Source organism: Gobius niger, assembly GCF_951799975.1.
Source record: "Gobius niger genome assembly, chromosome: 3".
NCBI lineage: Eukaryota > Metazoa > Chordata > Actinopteri > Gobiiformes > Gobiidae > Gobius > Gobius niger.
This window is the reverse complement of record NC_136854.1, coordinates 13,764,773-13,788,038: the sequence shown is the minus strand read 5'-3', so window position 1 is coordinate 13,788,038 and position 23,266 is coordinate 13,764,773. Positions and strand designations below refer to the sequence as shown.

The window sequence follows — 23,266 nt, the reverse complement described above, 5'->3', positions numbered from 1 at the left end:
TACAACAGATGGGCAATACTTAAAGGTACACTGCGTAACATTTTGGACTATAAAGTTGCCGGCAGAACAAAACATGCTCCTAATGATCAGCTCAACACAGAAAATGCTATTACTGCAGCGGTTAATAAACAAATGGATTTCGAAGAGACGAGCTGGAGACGTACCCACTCCCGATAAAGTTTACAGTCATATCTTAGGAGGGGTGAGCGTCATTAATGTTTGTTTGCACCTTCATGAGACACTTTTCAATGATGAAAATACCTGTCATAAAAAAAGATGCTTGTGTTTCTATTTTATTTATTGGGTAAAATTCTACGCAGTGTGGCTTTAAATAATGAGCCATACTCATGTCCTACTCATGTCCCTCGTCTTCCCGCACCCGGCCCTCTCATCTGACAGGCAAATGCGCTGTTTTCCCTGCGGAGCCCGTCCTCATTTGCTTAGACTTCCGTCCCCCCCGCTCTCTCCGCACGCACTCCTGGTTTGAGCGTACTCCTTGCCACCACAGCGGCCCGTTTACCAGTCAAAGCAGAGCCTGCCCGTGTGTCTCCGCCTCCCTGCTCCGCCAGAGGGGAGTGCCCTGCCTGCCCACTGCCTGCCTACTGCCTACTACCCGGACCACCATCACTGACAGCAGCCGACTTCGTGACTTCATCCGCTGGGGGGAAAGCACTGCGCCGTTCTCCGCTCCAGCAAGAAAAGACGCACCCGACTAGCTTAACCGCCCCTGTTTTTATCGACAGCTCCTGCGGTAAGGCAACACATTCCGACTGCACATCTTCTCAATATCGGGTTTTAGAGCGTGTTACCACAAATAGCGTCTTGTTTTTAGCATCCACACTCGCGGAATTATCTGAAAAACACAGTGTTAATCGTGCGTAAAAGTGGGATCCATTAGCTTCTGCCGTGTCCTGTTTGTTTTAGCATAGCGCACAGGAGGAGGATGTATATAGGAGCGATTTAAGATGGTTTTGGGGGGAAACAGCTCGATCCGAGGAGGGATGCTGGAGGAGGGATGCAGGCGAACCGACCTACTTAGAGCCATTAGAGCGATGAGAGGCTGCTGTGGAGCGGGGGAGGGGAGTGCGCGCTTCCAGTAGAGGGCCAGAGTGAGGAGCCTCTGGTGGGTAGCGGCTCCTCAGTAATGGGCGTTTGATGGAGCAGGGCGGGGCAGGTCACTTAAGGCGCACTGCTAATATGGAGAATATGAGCGTGTGGGTCTTGTGCTACTATAAGCTTAATCGTAGAAACGGAATTGCCTGTTTAGAGGAGGTACTGCAGGCACATCTTTGCTTTTTCTTTTTTTTCTTTTTTGTTGGTGTCTTGACATATACACTCTCCTGGAAACAAAAAAAATGACTGAATCTTCACAATAAGTTGATTTATAATTCTATACTGAATCCAATTTAATCCCTAAATTTATGACGGAACATACAGATATTTTTTCCACATTGGGAGCGGGACGTCTCCAGCTCGTCCATGATATTGACTAAAGGCAGACAAATATGGGTTTTTATAATAGGTTTGCTCCTCATTCCAATCCTTTATTTTATTACCCACTGCTAAAATTGGATTTTGTGTTTCTAGCTGGTCATTACGATCATGTTTTGTGTTGCTGGCAGCATTGTAATCCAAAATAAGCCTTTAAACCTTGACAAAACAACTAAAATGAGATTTTTTTTAATAACAACAAAACCATGACCTCGTTGCTACAAACATAGGCAACGTTTGTAGTTTTTTTTACCCATAATTTACTACCTTGCTAGATGATTTTTACTGATATGCATTCACAGCTGCCCTGGGGTGGACTGGCAGAAGTGAAATATAAATATTATACTTGACAGTTTCTGCAATACATGGGAATTCAGAATGTGGAAGGCTGCAGATTTTGTAGAGCACGTAGGAAAAATGTACACTCTGGGTAAATGAGGAATCTGATATGATGGGATTTTTAACGCTAGGCTTACAAGTGCCTTTGGAAATTTCAAATACAAGTAACCTAGAGCCGTCATAAAATCCTTATAAAAATTTGCACGCAGTCAGTCAGGGTACTTGTTGTGGTAGGAAGCATTTGCATTTTAGGAAAATTGGGTAGAGCGCATTCATCTCCGATATCAAAGTCGTCAGCCCTCCTAAACTGCTGTGTGTAAATACCCTTTAACCTGAAGGGGAAAAAAAACACAATTTAAGACTAAAGTGGTCAAGTCTATTCAAATTCAGATTGACTTAAAGGTTCATTATGCAACTTTTTATGCGGAAAAAAAGTTGATATTTGTGCGCATTTGACCTTAGTGACCCAGCGGCTGTATGAGTGGTCAACGTGGCACCGTCACTTTCCGTCACAGTCGTCTCTACAACGCTCCAGGATTCCTTGTTTTGTAAGTTTTCTGGTGAGAGGCTCCGTCAGCAGTGAAAACCTCCCAAACGATTGATCCTGGAGCGTTGTAGAGACCACTGTGATGGAAAGTAAAGACGCCATGCCACCCATACAGCCACAAGGTCAAATATGCACAAATATCAACTTTTTTTCCCCCCCACATAAAAAGTTGCATAATGCACCTTTAAGTACATTAAAGGCACACAGAGGATGATTCCAGGTTATAGGGCGCTGCTACACCGCAAGATCAACTAAACCCAGACAGACGGTCTCGTTGTTAGACAGACTAACAATGAGTTATCAAATTAAAGCTTTTGGAACAGGATCTAATGTATTTAAACATATTTGGCTACAATATGAATATGTAAATGTGTGACCAAAGGTGATTGAATTAATGTGTTTCATTAGCAGCACCATGGAGGAACTGGACGTGCCACAGATGAGGAGAGAGGTGGAGAGCCTTCAGTATCAGCTGGCTATCAACAGAGAGAAGTCCTCCATAACGGTCACCGAGTCAGTATCAGCCGTTGTTATACTTTAATCTGTTGTTTGGGGTGACACTCTTGGTAACCGAGAGTTTGACAATGTTGTTTGACTAATCAAAAGTTAGCCGTGTTTACTCTGTAGATGTGGATTAATCAAACTCATCCTCATAGGGTAATTTTTGGAACAGTGTTCCAAAAATCCAACAACTGAAGTTTTTGGTTTCTTTCAAAAGCATCGCACAATCTAGATTAATGTTTCAACCTGAACATTGCAATATTCTAAAACACCTTTACTAAAACAGTTAAATCCAAGCGAAGTCACAAGGACGGAGTTCATAAAAGCCAAATCAATGCATTTTGCTGGCCATGGGATGATTTACTAGGATTTTTCAAAATTTCCATTAAGAAATTTGACAAAAAACTGCCTATAACAGGTATTGGAAATAATTTAAAATAGCAAATTTTAAGTTTGTCTACTTACATGGGAAAACATGACTTTTTTCTAATCCAAGCCAGACAGGGGTAGACAGAAAAAAAGCTGGAAAATTACACCACAATCTCAGTTTTAATACAGTCCTGTAGCAAAAGACATGAAGGCTGCCAAATTTTTAGGATATGTCATGTCCTAAGCCCTAGTCACACGGGTTTGAGACATGAGGACAACAACATGAGGACCTCGGAGTGAGTAGAGATTTAAGTAAAAATCAGGGGAATTTTACCTTCCAAATTCCAGACATTGCAGATTCTGAGTGTAGAAACCCGGATGTTAGTCTTTTTGACTTTGCACCTGAGGTCCCAAAGTAATTCTAATCCTGCGTGAATAGGGCTCTAGAATATTGAATTATATATTCCAACTCCAAAAACATCTAACCCTATAGACCATATAACCCATTACTCCAAAACTACTACTACTAAAGTGAAAGTAAACAATCAAATTCCTCCCATCTTTAACCAGAAAGCCCATCTTAGTTTGCTAAATGAGGAGAGCAGGAACAGGATTTTTGAAAGTAGGCGATCACGCTCCTCCCCCTCCCTCCTGATTGGACCTGACAGGCTGGTTCAGAAGAAAAGCTCGTCTCATTGGTCAACACGGCAGGATTCTAGACTGGTTAGTTGCTGAAACTAAAAAAATATCTATATATTATTACTTAACTTACATTCAAAATGCACATTTTATAACATTTGTAAAACATTTAGACTTACAGACTATCACTTTAACAAATTTAATTATATATATATATACTAAATATAGATATAATAAAGATATGGAGCGGGGCAAGGTGGTTCAATGTCCATAATGGAGGATTCTAACGTTAGCTTCATGCTACATTCCAAGGTTAGCTGCCGATGAAAACTCATCCAAACTAAACCTAACCCTAATCTTAAGGATAGTGGAGTTCACTAAAGGTGTTTTATTGAGATTTATTTAAATATCATGGGGGGAAAAAACAAATTTCCTGTGGAGGTTTGGAGGTTCACTGCGTTCAGACCCTTCTCCTTCCACTGGACAAAACCTCTGTATGGAGTCAATTTTGACTTCATTTGTGTGTGATGAATAATGCTTATTGTCCGCCAGAAAACGGCAAAAAAATAGTAAAAACATGTGATCTAATCATGTCAAAGTTGTTTATATTCATTTTAGAATCTTTCCGACTTAGTGTTATTCCTCTAACCCCCTAACCCCTGCTTTAACCAAGCACGTTTTCTCCAGTTTTACCCAAATCTAAAAGCTTCTGGACTGGAGTTTTTACAGCCTGTATGTCAGAGTAACACTTCATTTGAAAGCTAAGATCTACAAAACTCATCTATGCTTCTTCCTTGCTTTTGTTATCACGTTTTAGTCATTTTTGTTGAGTTGTTTTATGGTTTTTTGGTACGTTTCGGCCGTAGTTCTTTTTTGTGTGTGTAATGTAACTGATACGGCCACAAAATGTGACCAAAACATGTCAACGTGATGAAAACACAACCAAAAAGGACAAAAACTTGACAACAAGGAAGAGGCTTAGATGAGTTTTGTAGGTCTTAGCTTTCAACCGAGGCGTTACTCTGGCGTATAGTCTGTAAACTCCAGAAGCAGACCAAAAGTGTTCCTGAAACTGCTAATCTACAAATGAAGCACTGGTATCACTTTAAGAAAGGTCACGTGACCGTCAGTCACTGTGTCATTTTGTATCATGTAGTGTCGTACGCAGCGAGCAGCAGGGCGCACCAGTTGAACGAGAGCAACACCGGGCTCATTTTGTCATTTGGGATTTATGTACCACACGCCGATCCCGTGGGTGCTCTCGGGCTCCAGTGCCTGCCCTGGGCTGCCCAAATCTTTGGGCACGAGGTGAATCTGCCCTGATTAAAAATGTTTCAATAGATAGAAGAGTCATCAGTTTTCTTCCCTTTCACGTCCATATTGAAGTGCAACGCAAAAGCAAAAGGCTAGTACATAATGCAGTTGTTATGCTGTCCGTGTAGCTCTGTAAGGAGAGTGTCCGGTTAGTAATCAGGGGTTGTGGGTTTGAGTCAGATGATGGTCTATGTTTAGTCCTTTGACTTGACATCCACTGGTAAACAAAACCAGAAATTTGTCTGGTGCCAAATTATTGTCAGACACTATCCTTTATTAAACCTTGATCAGTGACTTCATTTTTACAAGGTTGTGTCACTGTGACTTCTCATTAATTCACATTCTTTTGGTTCTATTCTTCTTATCCAGAGCAGTTTTCCTCTTTCTAAATTATCCCTCTCAGCTGGTTAAACGGCTCAATCTTGACGATTTGTTTCACATTTCTCAAAGAGAATAAATGAGCTCAGTGTTGTTTTTTTCAGGCTCACTGCTGAAATGCTTTTTCACCACCAGATGGCGCCTATAAGCCTACCAACGCTGCGTGATACAGCGTGACACAATTTGTAAAAGTGTGTGACTCACACTTTGAGGTATCATCTGCCCATCACTGATGGAAAGTAAAGTTACCATGCTGACCACTCATACAGCCGCTGGGTCACTACAAGGTCAAATACACCCAAATATGAACTTTTTTCCCACCTGAAAAGTTGCATAATGCACCTTTAAGTATTCTACGTGACGCAGAATTACATTACCTAAAAATTGCAGCATTTGTGATTTGTTAATTTCACTTACTGCCATGTCTTACTACTACTGATTGTTTTCTGCTCGCTCCTTCTTGCAGGCTGGTGAAGTGGATCGAGGGCTGCGTTTGCGACGACCCCTTCCTGAACCCGGAGCTGATGCGGGCTAACCCCTGGGTGGAGAAGGGCAAATGCATCATCCTCTGATGGGATCCCCCCACCCACCCACACACCACGCACACATATATATGCACAAAATAGGAACTATACAATCATGCACTAGTCCACTCCCTCCATCTTTCCAGCCCTTACTTTAGAATGTGAATGCCATTATTATTTATTATTTATTATGTGTGAATGTTCTGCAGCACTGAGTAGCTTTTAGAGGGTTTGTTTTGAAGGACAATGGAGATTTCTTTCAAAGTTTTTATTGGCTCTTTACACTGGCAATCACAATAAAGACTGTTTTGAATTTGACCTGTACGGTGATTGGTATCTTTGTACAAAAATATAGGGTTACATGTGGATCATGGGAGTACAGTGAGTTCAGGAAGTATTTATACACATCTGTTTGATTTGATGTTATGTGGAAGTCTGATATTGAAAATGCTCAAATATTTGTTTTGTTTTTCTAAGAATGGAAAAAAAATATCTTTTTATTGTATTTCCGATACCGATATTGGGTGTTCTTGTATGTGTGATAAACATACAGCAAAGATAACTAAATACATGACAATTTATACAACTTCCTGCATAAGATCTGATCATTGATACAAACCGCAACGCATCATGCTAGCAAGGGGGAAGGAAGTGCGTCATTATTTTTCACTCTTTTTAGCATATGATATTTAGCACAAACAAAGTCAGGTCCACTGGAAGTGAAAAAAAAAAAACAGCACTTGAAGTTAGCGGTTAGCATGTAGCATTAAGCTAATGTCAGAATTACATGTTATATGTACACATTAGGGCTGTTGAACCACTTTCTTCTTGTCCATATCTCTATCTTGCATACTTAGTGGAAAATACATCCATATTTCAGCATTAGTTAAAGTGGTTGTGGAGTAAGAGGAGAAAGAGGAGTTGTTGTTTTCCTCTTTTTATTCATGGCTGTTCCCAAAGATGCCATCTGTATGACTGTAGATCAATACACAGCAAATGTGTTATCGGTAACAATCCAACGCAAACATAGACGTTTCAACTGCGTTCTGTTTTTATATATTAGTGCCACAATCATAAAGTGTCCCAGCCTTAGCTAAACTAGCATTAGCGACATAAGCAATGCGGACGGTGCCAACTGCTGTATTTTGTGTGCTGACATAAAACGCATGGTAGAATTGTGAAACTTAAAATAATCTACTGTTGGTGAATTAAGCAATGGGATTCTACAGAGCTTTTTATTTTTGCGTTTTTCTGCTTTTAAATCATCATTTTTTTTACGTATTATTTTACAAATAGATAAGACGTATGAGATTTCACGATCAGACTCCTACATAATAAAACAGAACTCATTAAAAGAAGTCTTAAAAACTTCCTGAACTTCCTGGGGGCGGGGCCTTGGAGGTGGCTAAAGTAGCTCTCGGATGTAGACGTTTCTCCGGACGGCGTTGGACATGCCTTCGTTGAACCTGAACCACACGTCACTGTTGCCCACCGCGGTCCCCATGGCCTCCACCACGTTCTTCTCCCCTGTTAAACAAACGAGACCACGCGTTAGCAAAGTGCGCTTTCAAGACAAGACGTTTTTTAATGAAATATTTCCTTGCTTTGACCAGTATGACCAGCCTGATCCTTGCCATATTAAATGTATGGAGCCTAGTTAAAAATAAACTCTAATATTTGGTTGTAGCGCCTTTAGCTTCGATTACAGCCCGCATTTGCTGTGGCACCAAGATCTTGTATTGACGACGGGAGAGTGTGACCACTGCGCAAAGCCTTCTCCAGCACAGCCCAAAGATTCTCAAAGGGGTTAAGATCTGGCTAATCCATGTGTGAAAATTAGGTCTCGTGCTCCCTGAACGACTCTTTCACACCGTGAGCTCGATGAATCCTGGCTTTGTCATCTTGGAATATGCCTGTCCCATCAGGGAAGTAACCCAATGATGGAATAGCCCGGTCATTCAGGATGTCCAGCTGATCTCATACTTTGGGCACATAGTGTTGCTGGATCTATACCTTTACCTGAGAACGCGTGTTTTACTTTTTAATCAGGTTTTGCACCCATGAAAATATTTTAATCTTGGATACCCATCATGTGCTCACTTTTCAATTCATTCAACTTTAAGTGTTTCTTATTACAACGTTTTACTCGTATTGTACCGGCCGCTATGTCTCGTATATCATATGTATTTTCAACTTCACAAATGCAGATGACCAAAGGCTGAACCAAAAAGAGCAAAAGCAAAAGATTAAACCTCAGTTTAAAAATAAGATTTAGTGGTTCTGTGGTGTCTCAGCTTCTGTCCCATGACTATTTGAACCCTTGGGGAGGACAACAGACATTATCCGCTGCAATTCCCGAACTCCTCTCTCTTCAAAAGTGAATAAATTACAGCTGAGCGTCTGCACTTTCAGCCAATAGCAATCATTAAACTGCACTTTGGAGAACTTTTGATGAACTGAATAAGGAACAAAACTTTGCTCGCTGTCCCATTATTTAACCTCATAACCCCCGCCTTAATCGAGCACATTTTCTCCAGTTCAGCTTTACCCAAATCTAAAAGCTCGTCAAAATAGCGACAAAAAAATGATGAAAACATGATAAGCACACAACAAAAACAGGTGACAAAAAAAAACCCCATCAATAATACAAAAAAAAAAAGTAGCAAAAACGTGAGGAAAAAATCTTGGATCAGTTTTGTAGGCCTTTGAAAGCTTTCAAATGGGGCGTTACTCTGGCCCAGTTGAGAAGATATCAGATTTGGGATGTTAATGCGGGGGGGTAAGAGGTTAAGGACCCAAGTCTCAACATGCCCAAGCCTGGTGGTCTTTCTGTATGGTCACTAAGGCGTCAGAACCATTTCATGTCCCAGCATGTCCCAGTGGTGGTCTACAGGGGGCAGTGTGCTCATCGTATGTGCACACACACACAACATCCAGAACACCCCCACTTAAATTTAACTACAAAAAGACAAAAAAAGTACCTGACTCCGAGGAAAGCTTCTGTTTCTGTGCTTTGGGGGCCACCACTCGCCCAAAGAAGTCCACCTCCGGCTATGGGATAAAGAGAAATTCAACAACAAGGTTAGCTTCAAAATAAGAAAAAAGATAAAAGAGCACATGCACGTGGCGATTAGCCTGGTTTGAGCCTTTGGAGACCGGGGCCTTCTCATTGTCCTCATTTGTGTCTCTCGGGGTGCGCAGTGCTAGATAGTTCTTTATAGACAGTCTTTTGTCTTTTGAGCTTCTCTATGGCTCCCGTAAATGTTAAAAAGAAAATGGTGAGATCGCTTGGACAATCAGACAGATACTACTGGATATTTTGTTTGAGTTGTTTGAGATCAACACTGCATTTTCTAACCAACAGAAGTGAGACAAGGAGGGAGATTAAAAATAGGACCGTTGTACGAACAAAGACAGGCGGTTATTTTTTTCACTGCGGGGAATGAGAGGGAGACATGAAGGGTTATTAAAACGTTCAAGAATGAAATGAAGAACAACTTTGGGTATGTTTTTGACAAATATCGCCTGTTACAACAGAGCAATGGCCCGTGTGTTCTTGTGCGTCTCACCCTGGCCGCCACTGTGGCCTGTTTGACAATGTTCTCCAGTCTCTGATGATGATTCTTAGTCGTCGTGGGACCTCCGCTCTTTTGAGCCTTTTCTTCCTCTCTCTGCACAAAGAAAAATAAACACATTTAATAGACTGAGAATAATAATAGTAATTTTACGCAATGTAAGCAATAATAAATAAGGTTGCACCAATACCAGCTCCTCACAGTTAAACCATCAATGCAGAGTGACAACAGAAAGTGAGCAGAAAGATTTTCCGGTCATCATATCACTCCATTATTAGCCAGATGTGAGACAAACCCATTTCCTTTAAGCTTTTTTAGCTTTCTGTTCCTGTTCTCACAGATCTGCCCCTTTTTAAATCCAGATTAAAGACTCATCTTTTCAAACTGGCACCGAGGAGGACACTCTGAATTATGTCTAGGATGTGATCATTTTGTGTTTTTAAATAGTTTTTTCTTTCTGTGAAGCACTTTGGTCTTCCTGGTTGTTGTAAAGTGCTATATGAATATACTTTGATTGATTTAGTGATCGTTAATGGTTTTCTTCACTCTCTTCCATTGACAATGGAATTCTCCGCTCACAGGAAGTGCCTACACAAAGTGGAAATGCTTTAAAAACAAAAGTGGGTGGGGCTGAATAAGATGAAAAACACATGCTGAAATGTGTTATGGTAACATGCTAACTAAGGATCATGGTTAACTAACACGTGTCCCACTGACTGAGATATTTGCTTAAGCAGTCCTCACCGGGGCAGGGTTCCTCCGCTGCAGCAGCTGCTCGGCCCTCCTCATCCTCTCCTGCTCCATCTCCCTGCTCACCGTCTGTTTGGCCTGGTAGGTGAGCTGCCGCCGGGGGGGCAGGCCGGGGAACTTCACGATCTCCTCCACACGCCTGGACACAAAACGTTATACCGGAATGTACGTTAATATCTGGATTTTTAACTTACAGTAAAAGCTACGAGTATAGAAAATAAGTAACAGTAGCACAATAGCAATGTCAGTGCACACAATTGCATTTGTTGTTGGAAAAGGGTGTGTTGACTGTGGGGGAAGCAGTGTATTTAATGCCAAAAAAAACAAAACAATAGCTTTCTTTTTTTGTTGACAGCTTTCTGTCAGAACCAGCATGAACTTAACTAATAAACGGGAGCAACGTCAAAGCTCTCAACCATTGAAATCAAAGGGCAGAGTTCAGTCCCTTTTACGGTATATTGTTATTAAAATGTCTGCAGCCTACAATGTCGTTTTTTATATTGTGAGAGCACAACATTTGCCTACGTGCATGTTGCTCCCACCTATTGGACAACACTGGTCAGTACTGGGACAACTCGTGGGCACTAGGAAACTAAGGCTGTCAGTGACCCCATTGCCAGGATTTGTTCCTTATACTATCAGATAGTGTGACATCTACAGCGCGGTGCTTTCAGGAGCACAACCTAGTACCCAATGGAGTGAAGGAATTAAAATAAGGCTTAAAACAGTAACTATAACAGATAATTAAAAGAAAACCTGCTTGAATAAAAATAAATTACAAAAGTCTCCGGATATTTCTGTCAACAAAAAACAGAAAAAAAGTGAAAAGGGACAAAAACATTTGAACAAGACACAACTATGGTTAAATCCCCTCCAAAGGAACAGTTCTGTGCTTTGTCCACATCACAGACGCTCCATGTATCAGTGAATATGATGAAAAGTGTTTGAAAACAAACATATGAATGTTAAGTTAGTAGAATAGATTACGTTAAATAACAGGCATCAGCAGGTGGGGGGATGACAGACACCGACAATATGCACCGACACTTGGGGGCTAAAGTTCAGATGAATAAAAGCTGGAATGTGTCATTGTCTAAAACCTTAATCCTCTTAGAGCAGAGCTCCATCAGAAACTCATCAGAAAGCCGCTCTGGAGGTAAACACTTTCTCTGCGCAGGCTTTGCAATATCACAGCTAAGAATACCGCGCTGTCAGACTGTGAGCTGTGAGGTCGGAGCTTAGAGGAGCAGACAACACAATAAAAGTGAATACATTACATCCTATAATAAAAGGTTGTGTTTATGGCCTTCTAGATTTACTTTGGAGAGAAAGAAAATCTGCAAAGCTGTTTTTAATTTGCTCCATATAGTGTATGTGCCAGAATGATCTTGTGTCTGATCTTAGCTTGAACACTATTTGTTCACTGTACTTGCCCTATAGCCGTCAGCATTAGCCAACATTAGTCATCAAAAATCACAAATTATGAAAACTCAAAGCTGTTTTTGGCTGTTGTCAATGTTTCCTCGGCGTCAAAGCCCGATTCAAAAATCATTGCTGAATAATTACATGTAAAAGTGACATCTGCTCTAAATGCACAGACTCAAAGGGCAACTCAGTTTGTAACTCGCTTTTACAGGGTTTATACAGGCAGAAGAAAGTCAAATGTAATGCTTTTTAATTAGGGCTGAGTTACATTTTTTCCGATGGCGGTACTTTAACATACCATTTGTCGTCTAGAACCAGAAAAGGGAACAATAATGTGTGGAAGATCGGCAAATTCACAATATCAGGTTCATCTCCAATGGGAAGGTGTGATTATTTAAATATTAGTAATAAAAAAGGAGCAGACAATGTTGGGAAAACGAGAAAAAATTGGGGCAAAAATAAAATAAAAGAAAGATTGCGTACAAAAATTGGGGAAAATGGGGCAAACAAAAAAAGCAGAAATAATTTTTTGAGCTGAAAAAGTAAGTCATTTCCTTTAATGCTGACCTTGGACCAACAGCGTAAAAACTTGGATCTAAAGATATGATTTTTTCAGCAATGCTTTCCTGCATGTTCTTGTCACCCCTTTGTTGCTTCTTTGTTGCTATTTTCTCCTTATTTTGAAGCTTTTAGATTTTGGTAAAGCCAAACTGGAGAAAATGTGCTTGGATCAGATGGGAGTTAAGAGGTTTATTCCCCGTGGAAACCCTGGTTTATTATTAATCGTGGAAAGACCACTTGTAGGAAATATTGGCACAATCTTTCCATTTCATCTGTGTGGAGAGAATTCTGATAGAACAGAGGTTCTCATACCTTTGTGGGACCGGGGACCCCCTTACCAAACAGAAGAAATTCCAAGGACTGTCAAACATTAACTCCTGATGAATGTGACATTGGAATAAGGATAGTTTTAAACTCCTTCAGCAAAGGTGTGTTGTTCTGAAGGATTTTTCTATTGGTGTAGTTGCCTCCATCACTAATTTTGTGCCTGTAAGAATAAGTGAATTCTAAAATCTTTTGGGGACCCCCATACATATAACACAATATTCAAGACAATGCTTTCTCATACCACGTCGACCTACTGGGAGTCCGATTGTTTGCTTTTGTAGCAACAGTTGAAGACAGACGACCCCTTTTCTCGATTCTTTACCCAATTGTCAACTTGATAGAAAAGTTCCATCACCTGCACCAGCTTTTCACTTACATTTCCTGTGCCCACAATGTTAAAATCACATCAGAACTCCTCTGCCAGATACTTTGTCAAGTCCTTGATGTTCATAAGAAGTCCCACGTCAAAGTTCTTTATGACCCGGTCCGTTGATTGTCCCGTCCCGGGCTTTAATCGGTGGTGTTGTGGTGAGCTCGCGATGGGAGGTACAGGAAGGTGTAGACCAGTGCGAGCAGCAGCAGAGCTATGGCCAGAGGCAGGCCCCAGTCGGTGGTGAAGAGGACCTCATCGCAGCGAGCCTGGAGGAAAGAGTCTTCTTGCGGGATGAGAGACTCCTCATCGTCGGCCCGGGCGCGCATGGACAGCATGGTTCCGTTTCGAAGGAGGAAAAGAAAAAACAGTCGTCTTTGGGCAGTGTCGGCTTCTTAGCTCATCGGCCCATCTTCAGTGGAACTACCTGTACCCCCTGTACCGCCGCTGGGCTTATTTCTCTGCTCCGTCACAAACCAGGTGTTAAGGAGATTATGCTCTAAGCCTACATGTACAGAACCACTACATGAACCGGAGCGGTGACCTTCAAAACATACGCGGGCTACTGGGCTTTAACACACCAGCGCAGCAGACAGAACAAATCAGCCCTGTTTTTAAGAAAATGCTAAGACAATATGAATATTTTTGAGAAGTAAATTGTGGTTCTGTATAATAGAAAAGGAGTGAGCTTGATTACAGGTCATTAGGGCCGGTGTGAATGCAAACCTGTGGCTTTGGGTCTGCACTGATGAACCGTTAGAGGAGGTGTCTGTACGATTGACTTGGGCTGGTAGAACAAATGATAGACCGACAGACCAACAGGGGAGACGGCACCGGCTGGTCATAAGCCTTTCGATTGGAGCAGGATGCAACAATGATTAGATGACGTACAATGCACAGTTGAGTAACTACCATAAGCCTAAGGGCAGAAATACACATGTCATATCTTTACTTTCCATCCCGTGTGGTCTCTATGACCAAAAACAATTGGTCTTGGCGCTGTTAACCACACATACAGCGGCCGGGTCACTGAAAGGTCAAATACACACACTAATTAAACTTTATCCCACCTTTACCCAAGCACTAATGATCAGCAGTCATATTCCCTGAGATGGCAAGTTAACGTTGAGCTAAATTGCTTTGATAATAAAAACGATGAGCCTCATGCTTGGGAAGCATTTAGAAAACAGTTAACACTAGTTTATAGCTGCATGGAAGCGCAGCGGTTAACGCTTGTACTTCACAGCTAAAAGATCCTGGGTTTGATCCCCAGGTGGGGCTTTTCTGTGTGATGTTCTCCCGTATTGTTCTCTGTGTTTCCTCTGGGTACTCTGGTTTCCCCTTCCACTAAGATGTACAATAAATTAATCCTCCAGCCAGGTGTTTCTGATCATTAGCTCGACTCCACATCTGTAGAGGCCCACGCTGACTGCCCAAAGCTCCTGCAGGTAGACCCAGCGGCTTTGAGGATGGGTCAAATGCAGAGAACGAATGTCCCTACTGGGATTAATAAAGTTCACCTTAACCTGAAGTACATTCTATTGCCTGGTGAGTTGTTAAAATGTTACAGCCGGACACAGGTGAAATTAACATCAATAAACAAGAAACAGTTTCTCTTCCTATTGGCTTGAATGTAGCCCCACAGCGCCACCCTTTGGTCACTCCCAAAGTGGTCTGGACTCAACTGACTTGAGTTGTTCGTACAAAGGAGACGCAATCTAAAAGACCTTTCCGGATGTTGGATTGGAGGATTACTGAGGGCTAATAATGACAAGAAAGATTGATTCAGAGACTACGGTAAGTCGTCCAGTTGTTCATGTGAGGACTGAGAGTAAACACAAAAATGCTTAGTCCAATAAAAAGACTCACGGCTCCAGGACGTAGGTGTACTGTCCCTCTGGTGTCCTGTCCTGCCTGTACGAAAGGTTATAGGCCAGCATGGTGTCAATCAGCTCCTTCAGCTGCTCCTTCTCTCTGCTGCTGAACAACTGCGGATTCACCTGCATTAAAATACACATGCCAAAAAGAACAATTAAACAAAGGTCAAATCTTCTACATTTCAGCTTTTGCCGTACCGGGCGCAGTTTGGGGCAGATGATCTCCAGCAGAAGGGAGAGGATGTCGAGCGTGAGGCTGAGTTGGCTGATCCTCGTCCTGATGCATGCTGGGACATCGGTAAGCATGGAGGACAAGGCGTTTTTACTGCAGAGGAGACGAGACGATGCCTACGACAAAAAAGAGCACGCCATAGTTCATTCTCCGCAACACGCGCACTTTTTAACACAGCTCCGGATAATCCTGCAGGATCGACATTAGAGGCGTAAAGGATATGGAGCTACCTCGTGCTGGCTGTGAGGGTAGCTGAGGCGGGGCACGTGGCTGTGGGCGAACAGGAAGTGGAAGGTGACGGACAGGAAGGGCAGGTATCTCATCAGGGTGAAGTTCTGTCCGTGCAGAATGACCTGGTTGAGTCGGTCGGAGAAGGACAGCCACTCCAGGGCATCGCACACGCTGTGGAGGTTCGGATCTCGCACCCGCATCGACAAGTAGTTATCATACAGGCCCTGGAGGACGAAGACGGGAGATTTACTTCGCTTTGTTCAGGTCTCATCAACCACTTTTTTTTTTTGGTAACTTTTTTTTTGCATTTCTCTTTTTTTTAACTTTTTCATTGCTTTTTTTGTTGTTGTTTTTGTCATGTTTTCGCCATGTTTTGTTGCATTTTTGTTGTTGTTTTTTTGGTCTGTTTCTAGTTGCTTTTTTGTTCTGTTTTTGACATGTTTTTGTCACATTTGTGGCTTTTTTCCTTGTTGCCTTTTTTTTCATTGACACGTATTTTTGTTGCACTTTCTTCCTCGTTTTCGTTGCTATATTGACACTTTTTCCAAGAAGCTTTAAGATTTGGGTAAAGCCAAACTGGAGAAAATGTGCCCGGTAAAGCGGTTTTAAGAGGATTAAAACTCATCATGTTTGTCTGACAAATTCATAAAATGCTTCTTTGCCTCTCATTTTTATTTATATCTTGTTGCTGCATGAAGCTGAAATGTAATAACTGAGTACCATGATGTTTAACAGCAGCTTTAGAAGTTTATATGCAGCTCAATTGTGTGAAAAATAAAACGTATGCTATTGCACTTTTTATATTTTTTTGGAAGTGGACAACATTCCAAGAGGTGATGATGATATAAAATGTAGCAATAAAATCCACCAGCAGTTTCAACCGAAACAAAAAGTGGTCGCAGTCTGAACTAGAACAAGCTTGGCCGTGGTGTCTTTTTAAATGATATAATGTTTAGAGATCATTACCTGTGCTGCTTTCTCATACTCCCCACTAGAAGACGCCAGATGCAGGATGTGCTGAAACCTCTGAGCTCCTCCCCCTGATCCCGGGGTCTCCTCGAAGCCCTGGCCGATACGCTTTCTACACGCACCAAAAAGGCATGTTATATCTTTACACATTGGCTCAAAGCTAAGTGGACCATTTTAAACCAGACTTGATTTAATAAAACTGTCAATTCCATGCTTAAAAAAATTCAAATCCACAAATGAAGTGTAACAACGAAAAAGTAAGTACCGTTTGACTCGAGGGAGCTGGAAAGTTTCCTGCCAGAGATGAAACAAGCCCTTGTTCTGGTCCTTCTGTCCCACCGATATGCACTGGATTGTTCTGGAATCCAACTGTTTGTGGCCACGGCCGAAGAGGAACTAGACACACAACATGGACAAATTAGTATAATGGAATATGGATAATGAAAGCCAGGGTTAAATTTAAGGTTTTATTTTGTTGATTATTTTAGTGAAAAAGATTTTATAAGTGAAATCTGTAAATATTCAAATTTTGCCTAATTTCTCTTTAATAAATCAGGCAGGAAATAGGTATTTAAAAAATCAAAAGCCCAAAACTGGAAAGTTTAGAGTCTGTAGGAGCTATTAAAGTGGAGATGTTGTTGCAAGAGAGTAAAGAAAACCTAATTTAGAGAAAACAAGCCCTAAAGTTTTGTAATGTCTGCACATGCGCCTGGATATCTCTCCCGTCTTTAGCGGCAGCCGTCTCCCAAAAGGAAATGACCAGATGTAGATTACAGCGTCATCTCGGTCGCCTTTCGTGCTACACGTGGATACCAAACCCGACAATATTTGCAAATGAATACATGTAGGAAAGACAAGGGAGTGCTGCCATGTTGTAGGGATTTTCTGGAACTCTGCAGCTCCTGACTGACGTTTATGACATTTTGTCATAAACGCTCCAGGACCAATTATTAGGAAGGTTTTCACTGCTGACGGAGCCTCTCACAAGAAAATCTACTAAACAATTGATCCTGGAGCGTTGTAGAGACCACCATGATGGAAAGTAAAGGCGCAATGCAGACCACTCATACAGCCGCTGGATCACTACAGGGTCAAATAAACACAAATATCGACTTTTTTTTCCGCATAAAAAGTCGCATAATGCACCTTTAAACTAGGACGTCACAGAAAACAAGCTGAAAACCTCAAGATTGCCATGATGCTAACATGGGGGGCACAAAGTTTTGAAAGTTAATTTATTTGTACACCTGAATTTCACTCTGGGCTTCCAAAATCTGATTCCACCTGCCTAATTTGTAAATTTTGCAATCCCTGGATAGGATCTGACCCACCTGTAGTGTGTTAATACATGACCTGATGTCATTGTCCGTCTTCTCACACAGCGACATCAGCGTGCCAGTGTCGGCCTTCATACCCTGGCGGACCGCGATCTGAAAGCAAGATGAAAGATGGAGGACACCACATTAGATTCTCTTCCTTTTTATTTTTTGGTATTAAGACCTTTTCTTGGACAGCAACTCTACACGCTCTTACCTCTGCCAGTCTCTGAGCCAGTCGAGAGGGCTGTGTCTGAGGGAAATTCAGGAGGAAGGCCAGCTGCCGGAGAGGCCTGAGCGCTGGGACATACCTACACATCAAACGATAGAATTACACCATTAAAAAAAACAACTTAATTGTTTTTTTCTAAATGCTTTAAATCACTTTGTATTTGACATTCTTACAGGTCGTTGCAGATGCAGATGATTGGCCGCATAAGTATGGACTCCTTCTTTTTCTTCTTCTTTGCCGTCTCTCCCTCCGCACCAGCTCCATCTTTCCTGTTTATGGTGGCTAACAGGATGTTGATGGCAGCCTAAGCAAACCCCTTGTATCGTTACTACAAAAAACAAGTATTTATCTTTCAAATGTCTTGCCGTGAACTTACAGCCGGCGCCCCGTCGATCTCGTCAATAATGAGACAGTTGGGCCTCTCGTTGGCTCCGAGCACAGACTTCATCTGCGTGGCGGTGTCGATGCGCTTCTGGAAGACCTCGGCACTGCGGTCGTCACTGAGGGAAGAGTGAGAAAATGGAATTCACGGTGTAATGTCTCCTTTTGAAAGACCTACAAAATCATTTAACTTTTCATTGCTTTTTTGTCACTGTTCTGTCACGTTTTTGTTGCATATTTATAGCTTTTCTGTCAGTAAAAATCGCTTGCGTTACCGATTCAAAACCTTTGTACTTTACCTGGCGTTGATTTCCACCACATTGTACCCGGCGTGCTTTGCGATAACATGGGCCAGAGTAGTTTTGCCCAAACCAGGCGGACCGGACAGTAAGGCCACCTAGAACCACAATCGACCACGTGTTAAAATCAGGACATGAAACGCACATTTTGAACCAGCACGCTCGTTCACAGAGTCCACCTTATATTTGGGTCTTTTGTGCTGGTCCAGCTCGGCGTCCAGCAGCTCCTCTGTCATCTCCACTTTGGTTTTGAAGCGGTTTATGTTCTGGTTGGGTTGATTGCCTTTGAATGAGACCTGGCTGGAGGCCTGTTGTTGGGGGCGGGCTGGGCGAACTTTTCTCTCTCGCCCGAACACGACGGTGTCCCAGGATTTCAGCCATTTGAGCAGGCAGCGGTTTGTGAACTGCAACGAAGCCACAGAGGGGAGTGAGTAATGTGAGCGGGGTGCGAGACGCGGCAGGTTAATGGGGGACTGTATGACATTTAGAGATATCAATTCTGCTTTACATTACTGATAGAAATATGAGGAAAATTGAAAATGTTACCACACACATGTCTTGTTTGGAACAGGAGCGTAAGAGAAGGCACATACAAGTCAAACGTGGAAAAATAAATGAATAGGACAAAAAAAAATGTATTGCAGGTTTTCTGTCATTTTATGTTTTCATATAAAAATAAAATGGACAAAATTGCCAATATTTTTATTGACCAAATCTAAGTAATGAACAGACTGGTTTAAATTTTTGCTTTGTTGTTGATATATTAGTTACAAAGATTTAGTTTTTGAATAAGCTATTTATGAGCAAAACAAAATGAAAATTCAGATTTTGCCAGATTTTTTTTAGGTTCAAAGCTCAATAAATCAGGCAGGAATTAGATACGCATTACAAAGTCCTTCTGAAAAAAAACTTCAATATATTGTTAAAGCAACAGGCCACCATTTTCCATACTGAGATATGTTCTTACCTGAGCTTAGACGAGTTGATGTGTGCGCGCCCTCAGTCACGCAAAAAGACCAAAGATGTTGTCAACATTTAGCCTCTCACAGACAGGTACGCATCAACTAGTGTAAGCTCAGGAAAGAACATATCTCAGTATGGAAAAATGGTGGCTTGTTCCTTTAAGTCCGAGACTGGAAAGTTTGGAGTCAAAATTGGAGATAATGTTGCAAGAAAACTGCAAAGGCCAAGTTATGTCTTTCTTATACTCTTAATGCAAAGATGTTAGGGGAGAAAATAAGCTACCAATCACGTCTCGCATTTAAAACAGCTAGGGGTTCCATTTTCTGGGTGAAGTACTCAAAGTCCTCTATGAGTGCATTAATCCTCTTACGTCGTCACTGAGAAGTTCGGTGTAGTGTCGTGGAGAGTATCTGTCCACCCAGAGTCGGGAGCACGCCTCCTCAGAACTCTCCGGTTCCTGATTTTCCTTGTCCTCTAGCTCCAAGTACATGTCGTTCACGTCATTCACGTTACTGTGTTTTAACGAAAAGAAACAGAAGAACACTTGAAGTGAAGCATGAATACACGAAGCTGCACTGAAATTCGACACAAAAACAATTTACACAACATTCAATCTGGAGGGATTCGGTTTGGTAAAGGAGGAGCTTATTAAAAGATTCCCTGTGGCCTGGCTTTCGCGCCAACAGGCAGTGAAAACAGTCTTTCCCCCTGAACCCCCATCCCCTCACTCATGATTTTCATCGATGCAAGTGGAAGTGCACGTACCTGACCAGCAGTTCAGAGAGACGCTGGGACTCCGCCACGATTTGCTGATGACGCTTGGTTTCAAAAAGAAGAAAAAAAAAAAGAACAAAAAAACTTTCAGTGGTGCAAAACACGGCCTCACAAAAACTGTAAAATCAAAACTCGTCTTACCTTTTCTGCTTCTTGTTCCCTCAGATCGCGAATAGGCACTGCCAGCAGACCTAGAGCGCCAAAGGCATCCGGCACCATTGTTGACTCCTTAACCTGCCAGATAAAAAAACAAATGAACTCCTTTCCTTTTTATTCTATTCAGTGCTGTACAGAGTGATAAAAAAACAATCATAATGAATCTACAGTATATAAAACATTATAACCAACTAAAAGCAATAAAACCTAATGAAAATTAAAGCAGCACTAAGTAACTCTTCCCCCTTGAGGCCATGAGCGTTGTGCTCATGGCCTCTCTCGTAGCAGGTCTCGTAGCAAGTTACAATTTTTTTAACTTATTAATTGTCTTGGAGAGTAAATACTACGCTGACAGGAAAGGTGAAGGGAGAGAGGGATATTGTACATCCAATTATCGAATGGAAATATTATTTTTCACTCAAACTTGGCTGTAAATACTGTTTAAAGTGAAGCCCGCAGTTAGCTTTGCCCGTTAGCATGTTAGCTTCTTCTTCGTGATTCCATTAGTGTGTATTGCTTGTTCCGGTCCGGTGGCAGCCAAGTTGCAAACATGGTTTTCTGGCCAGAGACACCAGGGGGAGATGAAAGACCCTCCAATCATCCCATAAACACTTGTATTACCCCCACAGGGACTACGGAAAGGATTTATTAAGGTAAACACGTTACTTAGTACTGCTTTAAAAAAATAACATAATGCCCCCCAAAACAATCAACCTCTAAAAAAAATAATAAAACAGATAAATAAATAACTAACCTTTCCCTCCGTGTCCTCTTTCTGTTTGAGATAAACTCTGGTGCCCACGGCGTCTGTGACACTCACGTAGTCCCCCTCTAAAGGCGGCCTCTTCAGGACGTGGGACGAAATCTTTGCGGGGACAGCAGCCGAGCGGACGGGCGTCTCTAGAATGTGTGCAAATCCACTGATGTCCAGGGAAATACTTGGTCTGCAGCAAAACAGAGAGCATGTTTATATGACACGTATACGCGAGACAAAGCATTTCTGCATCTGTTGACGACATACTGTACCTGGGATTGGTAGAGGGCGGCGCGTACTGTTCTGGAGATGATGGAGGCGAGATGCCGTCATTCTGGGCTGTATTAAACAGCCTCTTGACGACTGTGTCCTGCTTTTGACGCTTTGCTTTCGGAGCTGCAAAAAAACGTAATACCTCAGTTTTGACCACTTTGCCTTAGTGCTTTACCACAAACTTATATACTGTACACTTACACTCATCTAAATGTGCCTTTTACATTGCCAAATTATTCTTATCTAAAATACCTGGTGATCTTAATCATTTATTTCCACAGCCTCAATTACGAGATAACTAAAAACTGTGTAAAGTCCAATTTCATTGTCACGATTTTCCCCTTTTGTTTTGGAGGTTTTTTTAAGTCTTGTTTTGAAAAATTTTGCTGAACCGAGACAAGACAATGGAGCATTCTTGAGTGTTAAATGAAACTGGAGGAAAGCATTGGTTCTTGTTTGAGCTCAAGTTCGTATAACATTCATGAATCCACTACATGTATTCATTTATAGTATGAAATCGAGAAGATGAGAGGAAAAAAAAAGATTGTGATTGATTTTGATTGTGATATGTCAAGTCATCCATTATTACATACATTATTATTACTATATAGTTACCCTTCACACTGAAACTGCTGTTCAACAGTACAGCAGTGGTCACTAAATACTCTTCCCACTTTATTATTACATGTACTTGAGGAAAGATAGTCTAAAGCATCATCACTCTTACTTTGGTGAACATTTTGGCCGCACTGAACATTTTTTATTACAACAGGTTGACAGTTAGACTTACTTGTTGGCTCTTCATTGAGCAGGTGGGCAATATCTGAAATGTCACGTCCTCGCGTTGGCTTCGGCTTCTGTTTCCCCTGATTTGTGGATTCTGGTTCATTCAAAGACAGAATTAGATGAAGGCCAATGATGATTTCGATTACAATCTTGGAGAGATGTGTCTATTGTCTACTGTCAGTTTTTTGTTTTTTTTTTACAATCAGAATGAAACGTCAAATCAAATTGCTCCAAGTTACTGAAGTTTGTTTACCCCCGTCCTTACCCTCCATCTGCGCCATGGCTTCCAGCTCATCAGCGAACTGCGCTTCAAAGTCATCCTCGATCCCGAACATCTCGTCGTATTCATCCATCGTGTCTTTGGACTTCTCGGTTGCCCCAGGACCAACCAAACAAACCTTCTTATAAATACAGCTTCGTGCGCTGCAGAAATCAGCCCTGCAAAGTTTTCCCGGGAATTTTTTGTTGTGAAATACTACTTCCGGGTAATGTTCTTCTTCTACTACTTCTGACGGTGGTCGACAAACTGGAAAAGGGCTTTACTGCCACCTTCTGGATATGTATTTTCTTACTATCATTTCCTTGTCTTCTGATATGAGTGGGAAAAAAATCATTTGTGGATTATTGTAGCTAATATTATATGGTAAAAGGGCTAAAGAGCCGCAAAAGTGACCTTTTCTTGAGAAATAGCTTTTAAAAATCCCTGTAAGTCCACAACATGTTGACAAATTAGCTGAATTAGCTTGCAACTCATTGTGTTAGCCTGCAACTAATTTAGTTATAATGTGCCTGACAAGTATACTTGCCTATTCATTACTTTATTGAACATTTCTCTGTATCTTGTTTGTTTTTCTCCCTAGTGGTGTGTCGTTTTTGTCTGTGGTGTTTTGTACAAGTGAAGAAGACTTTCATG

The 23,266-nt window shown here is 41.7% G+C and overlaps 2 protein-coding genes across 3 annotated transcripts; one reads left to right on the top strand and one right to left on the bottom strand.

Moving 5' to 3' along the window:
• The first annotated feature begins 409 nt into the window (after nucleotides 1-409).
• Nucleotides 410-6,215, top strand: gng13a (guanine nucleotide binding protein (G protein), gamma 13a). 2 transcript variants are annotated; one of them, XM_079553985.1, is made up of 3 exons: nucleotides 410-751; nucleotides 2,789-2,890; nucleotides 6,045-6,215. In XM_079553985.1, the coding sequence occupies exons 2-3, from the start codon at nucleotides 2,793-2,795 to the stop codon at nucleotides 6,148-6,150; spliced, it is 204 nt and encodes a 67-aa protein (XP_079410111.1). In that variant the 5' UTR covers nucleotides 410-751; nucleotides 2,789-2,792; the 3' UTR covers nucleotides 6,151-6,215. The 2 variants fall into 2 exon arrangements, with proteins under 2 accessions (XP_079410111.1, XP_079410110.1); XM_079553984.1 differs by having other exon boundaries at nucleotides 416-751; nucleotides 2,786-2,890.
• Nucleotides 6,216-7,491: 1,276 nt separating this feature from the next.
• On the bottom strand, nucleotides 7,492-22,706 carry chtf18 (CTF18, chromosome transmission fidelity factor 18 homolog; the record flags this gene model as incomplete). Its single annotated transcript, XM_079553635.1, has 22 exons — nucleotides 7,492-7,629; nucleotides 9,084-9,153; nucleotides 9,672-9,773; nucleotides 10,422-10,566; nucleotides 14,980-15,110; nucleotides 15,186-15,335; nucleotides 15,450-15,674; nucleotides 16,417-16,531; nucleotides 16,685-16,815; nucleotides 17,751-17,849; nucleotides 17,953-18,046; nucleotides 18,141-18,271; nucleotides 18,344-18,467; nucleotides 18,648-18,745; nucleotides 18,827-19,051; nucleotides 19,981-20,122; nucleotides 20,376-20,428; nucleotides 20,526-20,618; nucleotides 21,295-21,484; nucleotides 21,567-21,690; nucleotides 22,358-22,447; nucleotides 22,619-22,706. The coding sequence occupies 22 exons, from the start codon at nucleotides 22,704-22,706 to the stop codon at nucleotides 7,508-7,510; spliced, it is 2,742 nt and encodes a 913-aa protein (XP_079409761.1). The 3' UTR covers nucleotides 7,492-7,507.
• Nucleotides 22,707-23,266: the final 560 nt, after the last annotated feature.